The following is a 23,998-nucleotide window of genomic DNA, read 5'->3' as shown; positions in this document are numbered from 1 at the left end:
AGAATGATTGCTGACCACGTGGGAAGCAGGCCCTGCCGAGCCAGGACTTAACTTTCAAGTTTCTGGAGGGGATTGGTCTTTAAAGAGGATCAAGTGGCTGGAAAGCAACTGAAGGGCTCAAGACAGCAGTTTACTAACTAGGATAAACGTGTGGATATTTCAACAACTGTAATGGCTATTCTGGGGGTACTCTGGCTGAATATCAGCCTGGAATGCCAGAATTTTGAACAGTTTTGGCCATGACAAGGGAAGAATGGAAGGGCACTAGCAAATGCATCCGTGTGGAGGTTTATGGAGCTGCTCACCCTATCGGGCTCTTCCATGATTATTTAAAGAGCTATAAACACATTTACGAAGATAAGTTCATTTATAATTCACCCAACAAAGATTTTTTTTTTTTGAGAAATTCTCAATGACAAGTATTGTGCTTGAATGCTGAAAAAAGAAGGTGAATAGATATGGGTTTCGTCTTTAGTAAGGAGATGTAGAGAGGAGATTTTTTTTTTTTAAGCAAGGTTTTCCCACATAAACAGGAGTTGGATTGGAGGTATATACGTACTCAAGAAAGTGGGAAAACACACGAAAGCCTAAAAGAGCATGGTGTCCTAGAAAACATGATATGCCTGGAGTGGCTTGAACTTCGGCTGTATGTGAGGTGAAAAGACCCTGGCAGGGTGAGTTGTTGGATACTTGTAAGAAACCTATATGTCAAGTGAATTGATCATTTTCCTATAGTTGATAGAGAGTTGCTGAATAAGTTTAAACCTGAGAATGACATGATAATATTTGTGTTCTAGGAAAATTACTCTTAATATCCCTCCACACACACTTCAATCTAATCAAGACATCTAATTGGGACTATTTGAATGGTTTAACTCCATGCTGAACAGTTCTCAAGTTTCTGACCTTAAAACTGGATTCTCCTGAAGATGTGGGAAAAGTGACAGAGAGATGCCTCCCTACTTTTTAAACCTGAGTCAGCAGGCTTTCACAAAACTACTGTGATTTGTTCATCCTGTGTTAGATATTGAAGTGGTCATTTTATATCAGATAATATTTTGTGCAACGTCATCAGTTTTAAGAATCATCCCTTAGACATTATTATGGAAATATTATCTCTTAGGATGCTAGGAATAACAAACTTGCAAAGCGTTTCTATGCATATCACAGTCAAAATTTGATAGGAGTTATACAGATAAAATCTGAAGTAGAATCGGAGAAGCCAAACTACGGATTTAAAAAGGACCTTCTAGACATAATCTTTCGTTTGTTTGTTTTTTTTCAGCTGCCCCAAGACAGTGCATTGAACTTTATTTTGATGAAAAGTACTCTATTGAACCTTCTTGGGAGTGCAAATTTGATCATATTGAAGTTCGAGATGGACCTTTTGGATTTTCTCCAATAATTGGGCGTTTTTGCGGACAACAAAATCCACCTGTAATAAAATCCAGTGGAAGATTTCTATGGATTAAATTTTTTGCTGATGGAGAGCTGGAATCTATGGGATTTTCAGCTCGATACAATTTCACACCTGGTAAGTGAGGACTTGTTTTTTTCCCTATATCTTTTTCTTCCTTGGTTTTCTATCTTCATACTATAAGAACTTTTGTAAGACAACTTGATAATTTTCAAAGAGCTTCCCGGTTCTATTTAAAACCAAACCTACAATACTTTCTCTTTTCATTTCATAAATTCTGAAAGGAAAATAATTTTTCTTTAAAATTTAGCCTACACTAGAGGTACAGCATAGTGACTCAGGGGTCTACATGGTCATCAGCAACACAGTTAATTAGTTGGACTTCCATTATGCTGAAACGTGTAATTTGAGAGGCCGTCTGTAATAGAGAAACTAATTATGCATTGAATCCCAATAAACTTGAAAAGGCAATTGCAATATTGTAAAATGTATCCATCAAAATGATCTTTGGAGAACTCGAATAAAAAATTCATTTGTTCTGAAAATTATAATTTTTTTTCTTTTTTTTAAAAATAATAATTTTTAAAGCAAATGGGTCTTAGTACAAAGCAGTCAGTCTAAACTCTTTTTAGAAATGCAAATTCCTCAGAGTTGTGATAAAAGGAAAAGTGAGTCCCATAGCAGCCAAATACCCATTTGCAAGGTCTGGCACCCATTAGCTGTTATTAGATAATTATCTAGTCTATGTCAATTTTCCTTTTCACCTGTTAATATTAAAAAGGGTCGGTGAGGTTGACTGGCTCACTTTATGATGAGTTATCATTTAATACAATAAAAATTGGTTATATTTTTAAACTGCCAGAACTTCAGGCTGAAGCAATTTGAGATTTGATGAAGTCACTTTTTTTAATGGAAAAACGACTCAACTTACATAAAGGACATTATTTATTTATAATTACATTTTTTTTAAGTTTGTACATATTGTTTTACTCAGGTTATAAAAGACAATAAATTAAATTGGAATATATGTAAAATTTGTTCAAGTTTCCATTCCATGTTACAAAGGTAACATCAGAGCAGGGTTACGATGCTCAGTTCAAGCACTAACATTTTTGAAATAATTAATATAAGATTAATGATAACTTTTATTATGATATTATGGTTTAATAATATAATACTTAAGTAAGATGTTAACCCTACCGTATGCCTTAGCCTTAAACATTAGGAATATTTTTATAATATTTCTAAGAGACTGTGGTTTTTATTATGCTTTGCTAATATTGGATTGTTCACAGAAGTCATGGGTATTTCACATGTGGCAATCAAGCTAATTTGATGTGTTCCGGAAAGGTGTAAACACTGAGATTACTTTATTAGTGCTAGAGTTTTCAATGGAAATATATATATATATTTTTTCTTAACTGCTTATTTTGAGTATAGCTAAGACCTAAAAATAATGGCACATGGTATGATCTAGGCTTTTGTAAGTTATATTTTCACCTTGAGATTGGTGATCATGGGAACAGTGTGAGGATCTAAAACTGTAGTTTCATTAGAAATGTAGGGTCAACTAACATACTTTATCAACTTAAGCAATTCTATCCACGTTTCTAGCTCTACTTGAGATACGTAAATGGTGGCGTTCAATCTGATATCCTAGGTTTTCCAAAGCTTCTTTGTTCCCGAGCATTGTTCTTTGCGCCTTGTTTCTTTAGACCCACCTTGCTTCATCTGTAGAAGGAGAAGATTTTATTACCAGGAACATCTGAATCGGAAGGGAATGTGAGGAGATGATTCCATGTAATTAAGAATGAGTTAAGGATAGACTGAGGCTTCTGCTGTCACTCAGATAAGCTTGAGTGGAGTGTGCCGGGAAACCTACACTTGGCATCTGAGGGGAAAGTAGGACCCTGAAAAGGAGTTGTGTAAAACTTCCATGACTGCACAAGTTGACACGCTATGGCCCAAGGACATTGCCTGAGTGGCACAGTAATCTACAACTCATTCCATAAAGAGGCAATATTGAGGAAGCCACTTAGTTAATGTAGGAGGAAGGGGGTAGGGATTAGTGATCATTTAGACAGCATTTAGGTAATAAGGAGTCACGCAGGCTTTAGTTTAACTTGGGCTTCATTTTTACTTGGTGGTATGCTTCAAGCGGTGACCTGTGGGAATTGAGAGAGTTCCTCAAGTCAACTTAATCATTTACGTGATAAAGCATTGCTGGAATCTCGAGGGCCCCAGAGTGGGATGCACATTGGAGGAGAGATCTTCCCACCAAGTCACCCCGAGAACTGGACTCCAGCACGGCTGTGAGGAACACTGGTTTTGGAAGCAGATTGGGCTTCCAATTCTAGCTTTCTTATTTCTTGCTTGCTGTAAACTCTGGACATGATCCTTCATGTTCTATTCCATCAATATTTTTATTTTTAAAGTAGGAATAATATTGATTACTCACAAGATTGTTTGAAGATTGTTTGATTATCAACCAATGCATATTTATGGATTTTTTCACTTCCTATAAGATCTCAACTGTTGAGCGCTATTATTGTATTAATTTGATCACGTGTTCTTTAAAAGTAAAGGAGGCTTGGCATAGTTTATTGGGAGAGCAAGTGACCCAGATTTTTTAAATTACAACTTCTCTTTCCCTGATTTTTTGGGATGGATATGCAAAACTAATACCTACACGATGCCACTTTTCCTTATTAGGTTTAAGTGGGCCTAAGTCTCTACATGAGGGTTAGAGTTATTTCTGATAGCAGTCATAAAATATGTTAGGGCAGAAATAGCAGTAGGAAGGCTAAGTGGTCTTTATTATTTTTGAGAATTTACCATAATCTGGGATCTGGATCTTAATTTACAGTCCCAGAAACTTGTTGTCAGCACAGTGAGAATGTACCCACTCTTAGGAATGAATCACATTAACCAAGCTAAATATACACATATACATACATGTGAATGTACACAAATATGTATATACATATATACATGTACACATACATATATGTACACACATATAAACATACATACATTTTTAGTAAGAATTCTTAGAATCACACAGCTCAGTGTTTCTTGTAAGCGACCATACACGGGCATCCAGATTATAATCAGAACATTGTACAGTGAGTGTGAAATCCAAATATTGAAGCATGTTTAACAGCATCCAGCGAAGGTACATGATGCTTCATCTTTATAACATGGCTCATTTTTCCCAATGATGCTCTAGGTCCCAAATTGCCATGGGTCAGTACCCATGTCCAGTCTTCAGCTTCGGCCTTGCCTGACCGGGACACTGATTTGTGTCAACTCTTATCTCCAAACTTGTTTCTATCTCCTAATATCTGAATGTCTTTGACTTCCTTTCCTAGTCAACTTTAAAACATAGCCTTTTAATCCCTAGCTCCTGTGTTCCTAGGAGCTACTTCTGAACTGGTGGTCGATGAGAACTAGCCAACTGGAGGTCATGTGTGGACTTGGAGGGCAGGAAGGCAGAGCCAGAGACGATGCCACAGATACACACTTAAAGGGGTTTTCCACCTTCTGACACATTTTGATGACTCCGCAGTTTTTATGTTACGGATGCGGTTGATGGTAGATACCGTGCCATTAGCTGGGTCCACAGCGCAATGAGGAATCACCTAGGCGTGTAGTCTAGCATGCACAAGAAGGATTGTGAGACAGAGCAACAGTCAGAGAGGTCAGCCTGTGAAACCCCCAGGGCCTGCAGGAATGAAGGACAGTGTGAGGTTCGAAAAAGGGCCAAGGAACCCAGAGCCCCGGTGGGAGCCTCCGGGTGATGCCTGTTGGGAAACCCTCTCTTCTTCCTGTGCAAGCACAGGTGTGTTGTGAGGTCTCCTCAACATACGCTCTCCTACTTCCGCGAAGAGAAATCTCAGAATCACTGACAATCTTAAAAGTTACATGATGGAAAATTTGATAACCCACAGATAATTTAACGAGAAAACATATAGAAGTGTTCATTGCAATAGACCGACACTGTTTTCTCATCTTAATAATGTTTTCCTTAAAAACAGTGAAACCAAATGTATTATAGAAAAATGAATCATGAGAAAATATTTTATAATGAAATTACCTTAATAATACTGGAATAACATTCACCAAACTCGTAACGATGATTACCTTAGATGATGTTGGAGTGGGGTGGATGAGAAGGAACTGAAGGGACCAAGAGAGAGATACAGTGAACTTCTATCAGCATTATCAGTAATGCTTAAATTTTTGAAAAGGATACAACATGGTTTTTGTTACTACTAATGTAAATAAAATTATTTAAGATAAATCAAAAAAAAGAGAACATACCATAGTTGGTAATTTTTAAATGAATTGTTATTAGAATTTAAAATGTATTTTTAAATGAATTTTTAAATTTGAATGGAAGTTTAGAAGAGGGAATACCATCTCTCCACAATCTACATTTTTTTTTTGTTTTTTACTTATACTGAGAATGCCTTTTAAGTAGAGGTTAACTCTTCCCTCCATCCAGCTGCCTCCATGCCTCAATTTTCTTTGTTACTTGAAAATATGAACTAAGGAGGAAACATGTAACTGTACTCGCTGTGTCCCCAGTCCAGAGGCATTATCAAGGGCTTTATTAGATATTAAGAAAGAAGAACATCCAGGACGTTCTAGTCTTGGGGAAAGTAACCCTTTCAATCTCTGTAGGAACAAATATCTCTTGTTAGTCTTGTTCTTTCCTTCCTAATGGAGAGGTTTTCTCCTCTTTACAGACCTAGAATGTGATGATTTTGGAATCTTCCTCTTTTGATGTTATTTTTTCTGAACTAGTTTTATGAAACAAGGTTACACACACCCTACTGGAGAAATTTAATTTAAGGATTATGCCTCAAAGTACCAAATAGGTGAGGTCGAGTTAGGTATTGGCTTGGAAGTGAGTGGAGTTGTTAACTATGTTGAAATAATTAGGATACTTTGTACTCAGCACCTTTCATCTGAGCAGCCCAAAGTGTTTTAGGGACATTCTGCCCAACTCCTAGCCTCCTCACAAACTCCACGCTGATTGACTTCAAAGGCAATGGAAAGGATACACTGCAGTACAGTGATTTAAATTGAGTGTTTTAAAAAGATTTCCATGCATATTAAATGAAATACATTATTTAGGTAAAATATGGTCATGGACTTGATGTTACTTTAATTATCTAATGCAGTGCTTTTCCTCTTTCTGTCTGAAATGTGAATGCATGTGTGAGTATTAACCATGTTGAAAATTCCTAAATTTTCTTGTCTAGAAAATCAGAGTTCAGATATATGCTTTGGTGAGAAAGAAAAGAAATATTTCACCTATCTATTGATATCATTTTTTCAACAACTAAACTTTAATTTGAATTTTGCACTAAAAGATGAAAGAAGTAAAAGAGGTTAATGTTAAATTAAGGATTTTATCTGATTATTTTTAACATAGAAATAAAAGGTTGAATACACTTAGGTCAGATAGTATCGTATTGTCTTTCTATTATATTTACACGGTAGACGCAAAATATTCTAAAGGCTGTCAAATGGAAAATGTATGAAACAAATTCACATTTCTCGTTGAGGCTTATTTTTCAAGAAATGAAATTAAAAACTTGAGAGTCACGGTAGGGACAAAATTATCAACGTGTAATAGTTACCAAAGATATTCGTGTAAGGGCAATTTCATCTATCCTTACTCTCTTCTGCCCAGCCTGTGACTTGGTTGATCTGATGTGTAGAAAAGAGGGCTCATGGGGAGAGCTGAGGAATAGAGAGAGAGGGAGGGAGGGAGGGAATGCTGTTTGGTCTAGGTGGGTGTTCAGGAGAGAAGTTGAGAGTGGGAGAGAAAATTTCCAGGATTAGCTCCCATCTGTACAGAGAATATTGAAAGCAGTGGCAAAGGAGAAGGAAGATTTTTAAAGAAGTTTCCTGTATGGAAAGAATGCCTTCCTTATCTTGTTGTTTCCTGGAAAGGTGGAGCACAGTGTTTAGGTGTGTTTATATTTATTTAGTGGTTAATTGTTGGACTGCATGTTTTTGAGTATGGTACATTTGAGACTGGACCACGTGGAGTCTCAGGTATATTACCATTGTAGGTGTGTATTTTCTTTTGATCTGAAAGAGACCTTGAAGTTCATCTCATTCAGCCTTTTTATTTTAAAGATAAAGGAACCAATGATCTAGAGAAAATGTGTTGCCCAGGTTCATGAGCTCTGTGTAGAAGTTAAGTTACTGCTTGTTTATCAGTTATATAACCACTGTGCTGATACACCTTCTACAAAGGGTAGAGATCATGACTTTAATTACATCACATATTGCAAGTACTTTCAGTTTAGTTATATTAAGAAATGTAATTAAGGGATAATACTGTATCACCCATATTTCACCATTACTGGTGTATGAATTTTAAAATTCACCTTTCCCATGTTGCCTGAAATGCCTATTAATTCACAGTGATGAAAAAGGCAATGATTTGTCTTTCGTCCCTCTACCTCTATTATAAAAATCTGCCTTTTCAGTCCTCCTGAGCTGGAAGTGTATGATTCATTTCCTGTTCTCGAATATCTGCTGTACTGACCTGGTCAGTTGTATGTATAATGCTCTCATGACTTGGAACCTGTGACTTACGTGCTGGGTACTCAAGGGAAAAACTAATTTCTTTCTCCTCGATCTCCCACAATTATTCCTCGTTCCTAACACACGTGTCTCTTTAACTTCTTCTGTGGCCAGTTGCTTCCGGTCACCAACACCATCCCTGTCCCCAGGGCTGCTGCGTACAGCTGTCATGTTAAGGACACTAGGTTGAGGGAGAGAGAAGGCCTGATTCCTTTCACATTCAGATGCCCAGGAGCAGACCCATATCCAGCAATGGGTACCGTTTACTAATTCCCACAAGAGGGTCTTACGGACTAGCCCTGATCACGCATTGATCAATCATAACATCGCCTCTGGACCCAATCACACAGTTGTGCCAACATCCAAGGACCAGCGTCCACCCTTCACTAAAATTGTCCTAAAGAGAAATGGTATCATTTGAGCCAGAGAAACATTCAAGAAACAAAATGAAGAAATAATGCATATGTTCTATCTCCATTTTGCATTCTCATGTTTTTTCTAGGTGTCCATAGTTATCAGGCTTTTTGGTAAAATCTTCTCCTAGAAAACGCTAACATTTAACTTATTATTGCGTATTCAAGAAGTATGTTTTTCAAATGATAACATCCCACGTATTTTGCCTAAGAAAGTATTATAATCTAAGCTTTTCTTTTTTAACATTTTTTCACAATAATTTGCTGATAGTTTGAGGCTTATTATTTTATTTCTGTGCAAAATAAATCAAATAATTATCAGGAAAACAACCCACAGTGTTATTTTCTTGACCAAAAATGTTTTTTATATTTTATAATTTGTATGCCATTATAGCTATTTAAGTATAGCTCATGTAACTATTCTTAAAGTGAATTCACAGAATAACTTAATTTTCACTAGGCTGTATTTGCCACTTACATGTATTCAACAAATATTTATTGACTTACTATGCTAATACTGTAAAAATACAGTATGTACAAGACAATATCCTCCCTACAATGAGTTCAATTTCTATAAGAAGAGAAAAATCATGTGTAGTAGACAGAGTAATGCCCTTCCCCCTTCAAAAAAAAAAAAGTGTCTATGATCTATTCCCTGGAATCTGTGAGTATATTTGGCTACACGACAATGGGAATTGAAGATAGTACATTGGATTAAGGATGCTAATCAACTTACTTTAAGACAACAACTTTGGATTATCTGGGAGGGCCCAAGGTAATCACGAAAGTCCTTCTATGTGGAAGAGGGAGGCCAAAAAGTCAGTGTTGGAGTGATACAATGTGACCAATACTCATATGGCCATTGTTGGCTTTGAAGATGGAAGGGCCCATGAACCAAGGAATGTGGGCAACCTCTAGAAGCTGGAAAGGCAAGGAACGGGTGCTCTCCTGGGGCCTCCAGAAAAGGAACTACACTTACGGACACCTTGATTTTAACTCAGCGAGACCCATTTCAGATTTGACATCCAGAAGTGTAAGATAATATATTTGTGTTGTTTTGAAAAACTTGTGATAATTTGTTATAGGAGCAAAAGGAAATTAATATAGCAAGTAAGTAATGTTTAAAATATGTGTTAAGATATGAGAAGTGATGTAAAAAGTAAACAAATGATGTAAGAATTCACCGCTGAGACAAAGAGTATAACAATTTGAGTCTATCAATTCAAAATTTTAAAATACTTTTGTTCCAGATATAAAATATCCAATGCTCTCAGCTGGACTTTCCTATACATAAATTGATACTCTATTTCTATATGTATGTATGTATCTCTCTCTCTCTATATATATATCTTTTGATTTTATGTAAATGCCATCTTTATGCATAAATATGGCAGAAACCCCAACAAAATAGCAACTTGCTATCCTTTCCAAAGATGTGCATGGGATGGTGGTATTTTTGTTTGTGGCAATAATAGCTATTTGTAGAACCTGGCACTCTTTAAACCTCTGCCTCTTCATGGCATATCTGCCTGATGCCTTTGCTTCAAAAGAGCTGTGCTGTCTGTTCTTGCTTGCTCACTTGGCTAGCTTCCCACCATTCCACAGCTATGCTGACTTGCTTGAAATTCTGCTTCAGTACATCCTTATGGCATTTTCCCTTTCCAACTGATTTCAGACACCTCACTTCAACCAGACTACCACAAGAATTACAGAGCGATTATAATATAGTAGGACTATTCACAATCAGCAAGGCAAGCGCCACAGAAGAACTGAACTTGACTTTTTTAAGCAGAAGGACATATTAGTCATACATATGTCACTTATATTCTGTTGTCTATTGATCATAACCCAAATCAGAAGACAGTTCTATTCCCTTGGAACTTTTCTTCTGAAATTTGCACTTCAAAGCCCCAAGGAATTTCTCTAAGTGATCCAAAGAGAAATGAGATACAGAGATCAGTACTACCTTAAAACATTCCCAGACTCTATTATGCTTGCTGGTGCAGTCTGAAAGGCAAGTGTATTTCCTTTAGCGGATTTGGCAGGCAAACAAAGTAGAATTTGTAGAATGGTCAGTGGCTGTGCTGATGAACTAGGAAAGCAGAGAATGGGGGTTGTATGGGAATGGTAGGTAGAGTCTGAAATAGAGGGTTTCCATGGGCATGAAAATGAACCAGGCTTGCAGAGATCTGCGGTCGTAGATAATTGTTTAACTGGTGAAAAAATTATTCTTAGCTATTTTTCATGTGTAAATTACTTTCCTTTAATAAGCATTTTCAAATAATATTTACATCTCAATTTTAAATTAAAAGAAGACTATCATTTAAAAATAATACAAGCATGCTTATTTTTTGTTGACAACTGTTTTACCATTTATATCATTTCCATTCTGTCCATTTCACTTGTTAACTTCTTGGTTCTTCTTGTGCTTCTGTGGCCACCCATTCCTTCTCAGCTCGTCTCAGTCCTCTGAGCAGTGGCTATATACCTCTTTCCTTGACAACTCATAGGCAATGTGTCTCCCACTAGCTTCTACCTACTGCTTACCACCTTCTATTCACAGGTTGCTGAGTCCCTAGGTTCTACATTATGCCTCCTGACTCTGCCAGCCTCATTTTTTTGGTCTGCTCCCACATTTTCTAGAAAAAAATTCAGATATCATTTCCATCTTAACTATTTATGAGCCCTTGATATAGGAGAAATGTAGTGATTATATGAATAAATAGGGTGTTCAGTTTCCTGTTCAAAATGTCAGTGTTGGTATTTATGTTCTTTGGGCCAAACTTTTCACGTCTAGCTTGAATTGGGTGTTGGTTTTTCTTCTAACAACCACTTACATGCTCCATTTTAGATCATAAAGTAATCCACAATAAAGCCCAACTTTTTGTTAACTTAAGGCAAATTGGTTCTAAGGATGTGATTTGGTATGTTTTCTCATTATCTATGGATGAAATGTTCTTTTACGCCTGTGAGGTACCCATGTTCTAGAAAACTTCCTCATGTTTTCAAGTTATTTTCAATGTAACCTATCTTTCCTCATCAGGGAAAAAACTAATAATTTGAGGCCATAATTTACAATACATACTTAACTGAAAAGAGTTTAGTTTTGGTATTTCCTTTGAAATGTACAGGAGAATGCTCAGTTCCTTTCAGAGAATATTGGCACTATGCTAAATCTTTGTTGTAGTCTACCTGTATGGGTCTTCAGTTTTTCATTTCTGCATAAACCTATTTTTCTCAGTTTCATGGTTTTCTAATAGTTTCATATTATATGTTCGTGTACATATATATATATACATATATATATATATATATATATATATACTTTTATTAAACATGGTCAAATATGGGCCATAGTGCTAGATTGTCTAAGTTTTGGCTTGGAAACCTTCTCATTATGTGACTTTTGGCAACAGCAGTTTTCTTAATGTCTTAGAGTTTCAGTTTCCTCATGAGACCAGCATTTGACACGTTATCATTATGGATTTTGCTACCTAACGATAGAGTCAAAATGTTAACATTACTTCCCATGTGACACGATATTCCCTGAGATCACATCTAAGCCTCTGATTCATTATTTCATAGGTCCATTCAACAACAGTAAAAGATTATTGACCCATAATTGGTCCAGACTGTACACTAAGTGCTGAGATATGAAAATGATTGAGATGCAGAATCTGCTCTTGAGGAACTTATCGTGTATTTGAGGACTTGAATACTTATACCCAATATAGTGAGTGCCATGGCAAGTGCACAGAGTGCTGGCACCTAAAGGATAAGTGGCGGCATCACCAGATGTGGCGCGAGACGTGTACCTCAGTGGCATTTGCCTGCACACCCCTCACTGCATCCTCTGGAAGTATCATGTGTCCTCCTGTGCTCACCCAGCCATAGCTCCATCATGCCCTTGTGACATGCATTATAACACATCACACCAAACTTCTCAAGGGGCAGGAGCTTTGGTTTATACCTTTAACATTTCTAGAGCCTCTTCAGTGTCTAGCATTAGCTGATATTTACTGAAATTTATATGAATTAATATCTAAATGAGTTAATGAATGAATGAATGGAGTTAAGTAACCAAAGAAGGTAGAACGAGTGAGATACCAGGTATAGAGAAGTTGGTAAAATATATAGCAGGTAGTCAAGACCATTTGGAAAGTGGATGTGTGGCTTTGAAAGGAGAGAAGTTGAGGTGAGACTGATTCAGATAATGAATGGTTTTGTAAGCCATGGTAATGATACATACATAATTTTAGGTGAAGTGGGAAATATACTAATATTTTAAATTGAATTGCAATTTTTGAGACCTTTATTGCAGGCCTGTGATTTATCAGAATGTGGAGGATGGATTGAGTCAAGAGAGAATAGAAGCACAGCAAACAAAGATAAACAATTTAAACAATGCAGGTAAGAAACTGTAAGAACCAAGGTGAGAGTAGTGTGTGCAGCAATGTAGTGAAAGAAAAAATTTGGAATCAGTAAGATTTAGTGACCCATTAGATGTGCATGTTGAGAAAGAAAAGTAGAAATGACTGAAGTTTCCATCCTTAATGATTTGGTGATTATGTCATAACTTCTGTTGGAGAATAAAAGAATAGAAAATGCTATGTTTGTTTTTAAAGATGTCCAAAGAGAAATACCATTGTGGTATCTTTGTGGGCACATTGCAAAGGCTGTTAGCAATTTAGAGCTGACTCACAGAAGACCAGCCAGGGAAGGTGAAGAAGTGAGCTAATTCGAGGACTAAGCACAAAACCCCAACTAGTTATGACATCCAAAAATTAAAATAGAACATTATATGAGTTTGAGCTAATACTCTTGTCGAAGTAAATTAGAATACAAAATTATATATTTTGGAATTTTACATTTTATTTGGTCTTGGCTTCTTCTTTTTGGACAATTTTAGCCGGTAATCAATTGGCATCAGTTTTTCTTTGAGTATAGGTGAACTTTAGCAATGCATTTTATTTTTTGAAATAAGGGAAGAATATTTCTTCTGTCTCATGCTTGGAGTCTTCCAATGATTAGGGACCTTTTCCTGAATTATGGAGAGACCTACTTCCATGAGACTGGTTACAAAAGATGAGCTTCCCTGGGATACTTTTGAAAGGTGCAAGGGTAAACGTGAGCTGTACTGCATATTAAATGACAGATCATTTAATAATATTTTCATTTTCTTTCTGTATGACTTTGCCATACTCCCTTTTAGGAATGACATCATTTATTTATACTTACTTTTGAATACATAATATTTCAATTATCAGGATGATTTCAAGTGTCCCGCAAGATTTGAGGAAATACATTTTGTTTAATTTAATGAAGAGGCCAGGGGTGGGAGGGAGAAAAGAAAAGAGTTACTTTTCTCTATTCATTATTTCCTTGTCATTCAGGCAGTATTTACTACTTTATCTGTTGCTTGATTCTGCTGGATTTATGCTAATTGCAATTGCAAGCTATAATATTGTAAAATAGCAATGGTATTCACTCTTGGCTACAATTAAGATGGTAGGGATATGAAAGGGGAAATAATTTTGGAAAATATTCTATTAAATATATCCTGCACATTTATAAAAAATAATTACTGTCTTATCAAAAGTATTTGGATTGTTTATTAGATAAAACATCTCCCAATTTTCTTAATGAAATTGTCCAGCAGAAAAATACGTGATAAATGCAGTCATTCAAAATTAATTTAAGTGAAATAACAGTATGATTAGGCAGTGATTCTTGCTTTCTACAATCTGATTATAAGATATTCATCTTAATAAAACTAATGAATTGTTGAGTTCTTATTATATGCCAGGGGTTGTTCTAAGCGTTATCTCATTTGATTTTTATAGCCCACCTATGAGGTATTGTATCATTGCCATTCTTGTTTTGAATTTTTGAAAAGAAATATTTAAAATGTTTATTGTGCTCAAGGTCATCTCCCTAGCAAAGCTGAGATTTGAACACAAGAAATGTATATATTTAGGTATTATGCCCCGCTGTCAACAAATGTCTATTTGCTTCAGGGCTAAACTTCTCAAAAACATTGACCATTTATCACCCTTTGTGATTTTACTGTGGGGCATTGAGGTGTTTTCAGTGATCCTAGAATTTATACTTTCTGTATATTTTACCATCTTTCACACAACAGCAACATTTGTCCCTGTAATAATTAAGCAAAAAAAAAAAAATTTTTCCTTGGATTTTTAAAACCATAATTACAATATATTACTTTTATTATTGGCTTCATCATCATATAAATCATCAATATTAGTAACCAATAATAAAAATGATATGACATAATTTATATCTTATGAATCAACTTTAAACCCATACAAATGAAATTTATATTTGTGAAGTACATTATAATATGCACTTGCCTTAGAAAATAATTAGTTCATTCAATCTATACGTTGTCAACCAGTTTTAAAAAGGTGAATAACAATTTCAGATGCTGAAATAATAATGGACTACTTCATTTTGAATATTTCCCCCCATAGGTGAACTACTTTATATTTCTGTGCCTTTTTTTAAAAACTAATTTTGAAACAATTTCAAACTTAGAAAAGTTGCAAGTACAATGAACATATCTTCCCACCCTCTTACAAACCTTTTCAGAATGCATTTTGTTTCAGTTAAAAAATAGTATCAATTAGCTTACCTGTTCACTAAATTTCAGAAATATCTTAATATATTTCCACCACACTTTCTTGACCATGAATGTCAACGTGATACAAGCCCTTGTCTTAGTTGGTGGTGACAGGTGAGAGTGCCATGCGACACAGTAGAAAGAACACAACTTTGGAGTCAGCCAGGCTGAAGCTAAGACTTTGCATCTGGGAACTCTGACAACATAGTGGCCAAAAGGACACAGATTTGGGAAGTAAAGTGAGCCTTAGTCAAGCTGCACTTAGGATACTGTCCAGCTATTAACTAAAACATAACAATCAGCCTTTCTGATCTCATTTGCCATCTGCCAAGTGACTGTTACATTGACTGATCCAGTTTTGCAAGGATTAAGTAAGATCATATGTGTGTAACCTGTTTGGTAGGATCCTTTGCACCATCTTCTCCCACCTTGGGCCTATTTATGGACGGTTAGAGAACATTTTGTCCCACCATACTAGGACCACAAATATAATAACAAAGTCGTGGATCCATAGTGCAGATTTTACTGAAGGTTTCTTGTGGAGCTGGGTTAGGCAATTATTTCAAATATCAAAGAAGCACATTTTTTAAGCATCTATTTTAAATATTTGCTTTCCCTCCAAATATTCTCTTCCTCCCCTAACCTCAAATGCTTCTCAGTCTTTCCATAAGCCTGGCTTCAACCTTGGGCTCCCAAATCACTCTTCTCCAGCTCCTTGATGACCAAGCACCAGCTAGAAGAAGAGCTGTCACCAAAAGAGAAGCCTGCCAACGGTTAAATATCAAAGAACCCTTCCCCAAATTTATGCTGCTGGTAGTGGTGAGGAAGGGACTCCCTCCTTTGGAAGATATTTAGTACGGTGCCCGGGACTATAGAGGTTAGTGGGCACTCTACAAAAGGTAGCTAATGGCTTTATATTCAACTATTATGCTAGTCACCTTTCATCTGCTCTACTTAGTGACTACCAAGCTTTTCATTAGTCTCCTGCTGTGGTCATTTCTACTGTCAGTCATTCTACCTTGAATCCCTAGAACAAACACTGATCTCACTAGAAATTTTACCTTCCCTTAAACTTACATTAGCCATAATCTTATACCTAGATTATTTGTTAAATCCCAGAGCATGATTTCCAAAAAACTCCTTTTTTTTTCCTTTACCCCTGAACATGCTGCTGGAGCAAACTCAATTTTTTTATGGAGTTATATAATGTATATTTGTGGAAAATTTCTCTAGGCCACTAACAGACTTTCTGAGGTCTTTATACATCGTCTTCAATAATTATGTGCCTATTGCTTGTATCACTGAAAGAATAATCCTTGAAATATGAAATGTTTGGCATGCAACGTTTGTTTGTTGGGATGTTTGTTTGCTTTTAATTAGCACTCTGATAAGATGTACGATGGCTTCTAGATGTAGGGCCAATAACTGCTACATGTAGCAATTGGATGTTACTAAACCAAAGATTCATACTTCAGAGTTATTCTAGCTTCCTGTGGGAATACAAGTCACATTGACCTAGGCTGAAGTGGAGATGGGGAATTGTGTGCAGCCCATTCGTATCTTCCGTTTTTGTACTTTCCCACTTCTTACAATGCTTCCTTCCCCTCATCTGTTTTCAGTGTTCACCCTAGAATCTTATTTGCTGTCTCTTTCACGCAGATATTTATTCTGAGTTAGTGTCCTGGCTGGAGAATGGCCCTATAAACCAATCTCTACTGATGAGGAGTATTATCTGATGAGGAATTTTATTCACCCCAGCCAGAGCAATCTGCATTGTAAATGGTGACTTACAAGGACTGAAAAAATATGCTGGTCTCGAAGGAATGAAACATGGAGATTATACTTCTAGGCAATGGGACAGAGTATGGAGAGATAGAAACAGCTTCTGACTGTGAGAGCATTGCAGAATCCTTACCCCTGGACTCCATGCGTTCATTAGCCGCATGTTCACTGAGCACCTGCTATGTGTAGGCACTGGAAATACAGACACAGAGACTGTCCCTGTCCTCCGGGGGCAGGAGACTAACAGACAAATGTAACTGTGGTACATGATAAAGGGCTAAGGCTGAATTAAAAACAGGAGCAACTTAATAATAACTTTTCTTGCTTGACTATTAGAGCCTCAGACAAAAATTAGCCTTTTCCCTCTTTTCTATTCTTTCAATGTGGATAGGATCTCTCTGTGTACACTCTCTCTATATCTTAGGGAGAGTCTATACTTTTTTGTGACAAGAATTAAAAGAACTAGGCATTTTTAAAGGCATTTGGGGTGTTCTACCAAACTGAGAGAAAGTTATTTCACCTTCAAGGCACTTAAACACAGCACCGTGTTGCATGGCCCTGGATTCAGAACGGGGCCATGTGACCTTGGGCAAGTCCTTCACCCTTTAGGTTTCCATTTGCTCATTCATAAAAGGGGTGTGTAGAACTTGCTGTCATCCAGTACTGTTGGAGCTCTAATATGCTAAAATTGTGGAATCATTCACTATCTCGTTAAAACTGGTTTTAGAAACAATGATCACTTGATTTTTCAAAACAAATTTTGTGTTGTCTTCCCTGTTCCCCTGTTTTATAGATGAGCAATTTGAACTTTGGAGCATGTCTTAGTCAGTTTGGGCTGCTGTAACAAACTATCATAGACTGAGTGGCTTATAAACAACAAACATTTATTTCTCACAGTTCTGGAGGTTGCAAGTCCAAGATCAAGGCACTGGTAGATTCAGTGTCCAGTGAGAGCCAACTTCCTGGTTCATAGACAGCACATCCTTGCTGTGTCCTCAGGAGGTGGAAGGGGGCAGGGGGAAGGCATCTCTCTGGGGTCCTTTTAAAGGGCACTAACTCCATTCATAAGGGCTCTGCCCTAATGACGTAGTCACCTCCCAAAGACCCCTGCCTCTTAATACCATCGTCTTGAAGGTTAGGTTTTCAGGGTAATGATCACACCCACTCTTTCTAACTCTTCTATATTCTTTTTATTCAAATTGGGAGACAACAGGTTCAGATTCTTTACTTTGTATATTCAGCATAACTTCCCCTTGCTGTTATTTAGTTCTTAACAATAGCTCTGCTTTAAGAAAATGATCATTTATTTTATTTACTTTTTTTGGACGTTACAGTAAAAGAAGTTTAAATTTGTTAAAGGACACGTGGTTGTCAATGTTTTGTGGAACAGTAGAGAAAATACGTAACAGGCAACGTCTGCTTAGGTTCTTTATGCATTATTTCCTTTAACCTCCACATCACCCCTAAAAACTTAAACATTATTACGACTATAACAGGATGTAATTTTCCTGTTGCTTGGAAATTTTAGTCAAAACCTTACAGTTGATAAATATATGTTTAAAAAAAATCCTAAAATTCTAGAGACAACTGTTAGATATATCCATGTCAAATGTAAGTGACCAAGATTGTGCTTCACATTTTACCGCCAACTCCCCAACAGCCTTTATTAAATAGAAAGCTGAAAATTCACAAAGTCTTAGAATAGGAGCATTTTTATCCTGGTTAGGGATTCTCTAAGAAAAACCAGACTTAGAAATTGCGGGTTCCTGCAAGAAACGGAGCACCCCACCCAGATGTACTGGAGCAGTGCAGGAGAGAGTGAGACTCTAGGGGAATGTCTGTGCCCAGGAGCGTGGAAGTGAACGTGAGCAAAAGCATGGTGCCTGCGTCTTACTGGAAGCTAGTCATAGGCTAGCGTCTATAGGGTAGAGCAGTCTGATGGCCCTAGGAGTATGAGGGAGGAGTAGGTCAGGGCTACACTCTCTCATTTTAGAGAGCGCATTTCCTGTGGGCCATTGGTCACTGCCCAGCCAGCTGGGCTATCAGAAGTAAAACCTAGAGGTGTCACAGCAATTGTCTCAAGATGTCAGTCAAAGAGAATGAGTGAGGGAAGAAGGGTCCAGCCTGCTCTCCTAACCGTGACCTGTGCGTGAGAACTACCCTCAGCCATTCATCAACAATCAAGAGATAACTAACTACAAATTTCATCAGCTAAATATACAAACTTCTGCTCCATTTCCTTTAACCTCTTCCCCAGCCAGGTAGTTGCAGAAGATGAGAGGCGCATGGGAACCGGAAGAAGAAAGACCGACTGGTCTCCCCTTTCCCTCCACAGGGTTCACATAGAGACACCTGTTAGGATGGAGATGGGGGAGGGAGGTTGCTTTGATGATGCGCAGCTATTGGATTTTGAGAAGCTGAAATATCGGAAAGTGAGTCTTCATGATCATAAGAAGAAATATCTTAGAAATTAAAAAGCTATAGGATCCTCCCAAGCTCTCATTCACTGACAGGGGAAGAAATGTCTACATCAGTCATAGCCTGTAGATGGAAGTAAAATAAAGTAAGATTATTCCTCTTTGAAGTCCATAGAAATAAACCTAGTAAATTAGTTTGGCATATAACTATTTTCCTATATTAGAAGGAAGAAAACAGAAGCTTAGAAAAGTTTAAAAACTCACCCAGCCTCACCCATTTTACAAGTTTCAGTAGAAAAATTAAAATCCCATGCAGTGTGACCCTAACTCATGTTTTTAACTCCTATGCAGTACTTCCTAAGAAAATTAAATTGATAAACTAAATGCAGTCATAGATATCTTCACAGTAAGGAAGAACAATATTTTGACAATTTTTACTTTGCTGACTAATGCAAAGATTGTTTAATCTTAAACTCAAGCCATGGATATTCGTTCATTTACCTTACTGCACTTTCTCGGGAAATCCAATTCCGTAGAGAGCTACTTACTAGGGATCCCCCAGATGTACACTAGCTCTTATATTTATGATGTTCAAATTTGAACTTATTAATTCCACACTCCAAATGAACACCACACACTGAAAATTCTCCCAAGCTTATGTCTTTTCCTGTGTTCTATTTGTTGTTATTCAAGAGTACCGTGGTTCACCCAGAAATTCAAATCCAAATTATATGAACCATATTTAATTTTCTTTTTCCTACTCCCTAAGTTCTCGTCACTCACCAAGTTCTTATGAATCTATATCCTAAAAGTTCTCCTATGCTTTTCATCTTCTCCATTCCTACTCACATTATGTTTGTTCTGGCCCTCAGTATGCCTCATCTGGCCAAGTGTAATATCCTGTGTCCTTTTATTCAGACACATTTCCCCCGTCTCTCTAACCCACTCTTGCCAGAGTTATATGAGAGAATTCTAATTGTAGCCATCTCCTGATTAAAACCATTCAGCAGCTTAGTATACCATTTCGTATCATGACACTCATGGGCCTTAACAATCTGACGTCTGTCCAGGTTTCCTCCACCATTCTTTGTGACTCAAGTCCTCCATTCACAAAAAACTATTTGCAATTACACTCTTCTGTGCTTTTGCACGTTTCTCCTGCCTAGAATGTCTTTCTCAACTCATTCATTTATGTATGGCACTTAGTAATCAAGTATGTATTGTGTACTTGTTCTGAGTCAGTTTCCACCGTACTGGGCACTGAGAGCCACTGATGATCTAGACAAGTACACATCTTCGTCTTAAAGATATTAAATATCTGGTTACAGATTTTAAATAACATATTTTAAATGATTAATTAGTTACAACAAGCCCTGGAACCAATCCTCCATGGATACCTAGGGATGACCCTATGTATATCCCTCTCTTATTGCTCTTTTGCATTGCATTGTAATTAACTATTTACCTAATTTTTCTCTCACTGAACTGTGAGATTCCTAAGGAAGTAACTGTGAGTCGTACTTGTGTTCCAAACATTAGCCATAGTATCAACATATGGAAGAATATGCTTCGAGTATTTCCTTCTTCTCACCTATTTATTTCTCAGCCCACTCCTATTTCTACTTGCATGTCCCAGTGTCCTCTTCAAATTCAAGAATATCAATATTTCCTTCCCAGAAAATTATGTTTTCCTTTCATATTTCATGTTTGGGGTAATGGTGTCACCAGTTCCTTGTCCTCCAAACAACAAGCTGTGCAGTTATTCACCATTCTTCCCTCTTATTTAACCTCCACATGCTTCAGAAATGCTTTCTAATTATTTCTTGAATCTTTGCCGTACCTTCCTACCTCAGCACTGATTTCAGGCCCTCCTAATTTCTTATCTGAGTTGCTACAACAGAGTTTTAACTTGTGTTCCTACTTCAGAATTGTCCCTCCCATAATACCCAAACATCTACTAGAGCGGGCTTTCTAAAATTCACAGCTGCTCATGATACTGGCCTAATTAAACTCCTCTATTGGTGGCTCTTTGCCTCCAGAATAAAATCTAAACTCTTTAGCAGGACACACAGGGTATTTTGTGATCTTGCTTCTCTAGTCTGCTGTCTAGATGCTCCAGTGCTCAGAACTCTGATCTAAAGCATCTTGAACCACACTCAGAGCACCCAGTGCACCACTGTGCCACTGAAAACGCTGTCCATCTAGATGGCTCTTCCACTTAGCAAATGTCAGATGAAGACCACCCTCCTCTGTGAGGTACCTTTTGTGCGTATCCCTACTCTGGCGTTCATGGTCTTTCTATTACAATCTTAGCAGTCACTCCATCCTCCCTGACTAGCATACTGTGAGTTCTTCAGCCCAGAAATTATGCCCTAGGATTTAAAAAATCACCAGTGCCGGGGATTTATCATATATTTAACATATTTTTGCCCAAACAATGTGCCAATAAAAACTCAAGACAGTATTTTATTTCTCCAAACAATGAGAGATTTGGAGATGATTTCAAGGCCCAAAATAAATACAGAAAGAAATTAATGAATTACAAAACATGAATTTTCTCTAGCTCCAACCTCATTATGATCTGAATAAAAATGTTATGAAATTGACAACTAAATTATTTTCATTACTTCTGTGTTTCTCATAAAGAAATTAATATTGTTTAGAATAGTTGATTCACTTTTTAAAATGTCATATAACTTAAAAGTGGAATTGGAGCTGGGGCCCAAATTTTTTTTTCTGTGTTATATTGTCTAGTATAGATTGTATTTCTGTGGGAATGGTTTGCATTAGATACTAGAGATCTGGCATAAAGTTACACATATTCAGATCCTTTTAACTGCTGTTCTAAAGATTTTGCTACAGCAAAATATAACCTGTGGTTCAAAGGGAAGTAACTCACTTTGGAGAGTTTGGTTAAAATCCTGCTCCATCACTCGGTAGTCGTTTGGCCTTCGGTGCCCTTCAGATCTCTCACCTATAAAGTGGGAACAACAACACCGAACTCATCGGGTTACTGAGACTATTTAAGATATAAGGCATGCAGAGTTTTTGGTACACTATATGGAATAGATTGCTTAATAAGCATTTATTGCATTTATTATTTTTCTCTAGATTACGTATAAACACTTCAATCTTCGGTGAACATTTGAGCAAGAAACATGGTTAGATCTGTCTCCAAGGCAGGAAAAAAAAATTTCCAGTGGACACTTTTAGTCATATGCCAAATGCAACCTGCAAATTCCCTGTTTTGACTGAATGAATTCTTTAATTAAATGATTGTTTTGTCTTATTTTTCCCTCTTTTAATTTTACATATCAAAATCTACTTGCTGGTTGTCAGGGCCATCAAAGAGAAAAAACTAGGGAAGGGAAGTGATAAGATAGTAACTTTTTGTTTTCTCTGAAAAGCTCTTTATCACCCTTTGCCATGTTCTTGTTAAATTACTCACCATTAATTATTAAAAGTACAGCTCTCCCTGCATTTTACCCTATTGAGAGATAATGTTCTTCTTTCATAAAATGTTTCTCCCTTGAATCTTCCTACCTTGTTGACTTTTCTTTAAATTCCTATAGGATACCCTTCCTAGACTATATCCCCAGATTTGGCGGTAGTTATTTTTTATTGTTGTGTGTTATTCTGTAAGTTTCGTGTTGATATGTTAAATATTCCTAGGTAGGTTTTACTTCCCTTGATCTGATTCTGTATCTTATTCAGTGCCTACCGTGGTTCTTTTGAAATCAATGTATACATAATGATTATAGATTGATGACCAGCGAAAAGAAAGTACAATAAATACTTTTAAAATCTTTAAATTAATAACACATTTCACATGAACAATGTTCAAACTGTCCAAAAGTATTTCTAACTTTTGCTCATTTTATTTGTTTCAAGTTATCGGCATAATAAACCACACATTAAAAAGTTGAATAAAATAGTATCACTTGCTAGTAAAAATATACCATTATTAAAAACAGCTTTTTATTACACTCCTATATAAGTAAAATATACATATAAACACCAAAACTGTAAAATTTTAAACAGAAAACTGAATTATAATAAATGATATTCAGTCTATTCATTACTAGCAGCCTATATAAACATGAGGGCAGCCAGTGGAGTGTATTAGGCTAGTCCAGTCACATATCAATCCCTTGGATCATGCTAATAAACCAGAAGATGTTGTGTAACAGAGATTATAAACATCAACTGCCAGATGTTACCTATGAGCTCAAGAGACAGAATTATAAGCCTTGCAGTATATGGGTTAATAAACGCCTAAAGAAGATGACTTGGTTCTTTCTTAATTCGTATGCAATATAATTTAGAAGTGGCTCTTCCTAAAGAATAAATGTAAGTAAATAAAATCCGAAGTGTTTATATTTCCCTGAAAGAAATTTGATCTTTATGAGAGTGATACAAACTACCCTAATTTCAAACCTGAGACTTATTAACTATTGCAAGCAATAATGGTTTTCCTAAAAATATTTTGAGTCCTACTGAAATGTGTAGGATGTTATGAAATATTTTTGTAAGTAAAGTTCAGGGACTACATTTGTATTTTATTTTCTAAGAATTACAAAACATTTTATGTTGCACCAAAATGTAAGAGTAAGCACATGGTAGAGCTAGCAGGAATTCTAAAGACATCAACTAGTTCTTCTCTCAGTTATTTATTCATGTGCTAGGCACTGGAGGTAACAAATAAATGGAACTCATACCG

General features: G+C 36.6%; 1 protein-coding gene across 1 annotated transcript in view; it reads left to right on the top strand.

Moving 5' to 3' along the window:
* The window catches only part of NETO1 (neuropilin and tolloid like 1), a 92,731-nt gene that overhangs the window by 5,638 nt on the left and 63,095 nt on the right, over positions 1–23,998 (top strand). Inside the window, exon 4 of the mRNA XM_036823492.1 lies at positions 1,286–1,534. Within this exon, the coding sequence (XP_036679387.1) occupies positions 1,286–1,534 (249 nt within the window). The remainder of the gene's footprint in view (positions 1–1,285; positions 1,535–23,998) is intronic.

Source organism: Balaenoptera musculus, chromosome 14 (genome assembly GCF_009873245.2).
Source record: "Balaenoptera musculus isolate JJ_BM4_2016_0621 chromosome 14, mBalMus1.pri.v3, whole genome shotgun sequence".
NCBI lineage: Eukaryota > Metazoa > Chordata > Mammalia > Artiodactyla > Balaenopteridae > Balaenoptera > Balaenoptera musculus.
This window is presented reverse-complemented; position numbering and strand designations above follow the sequence as displayed.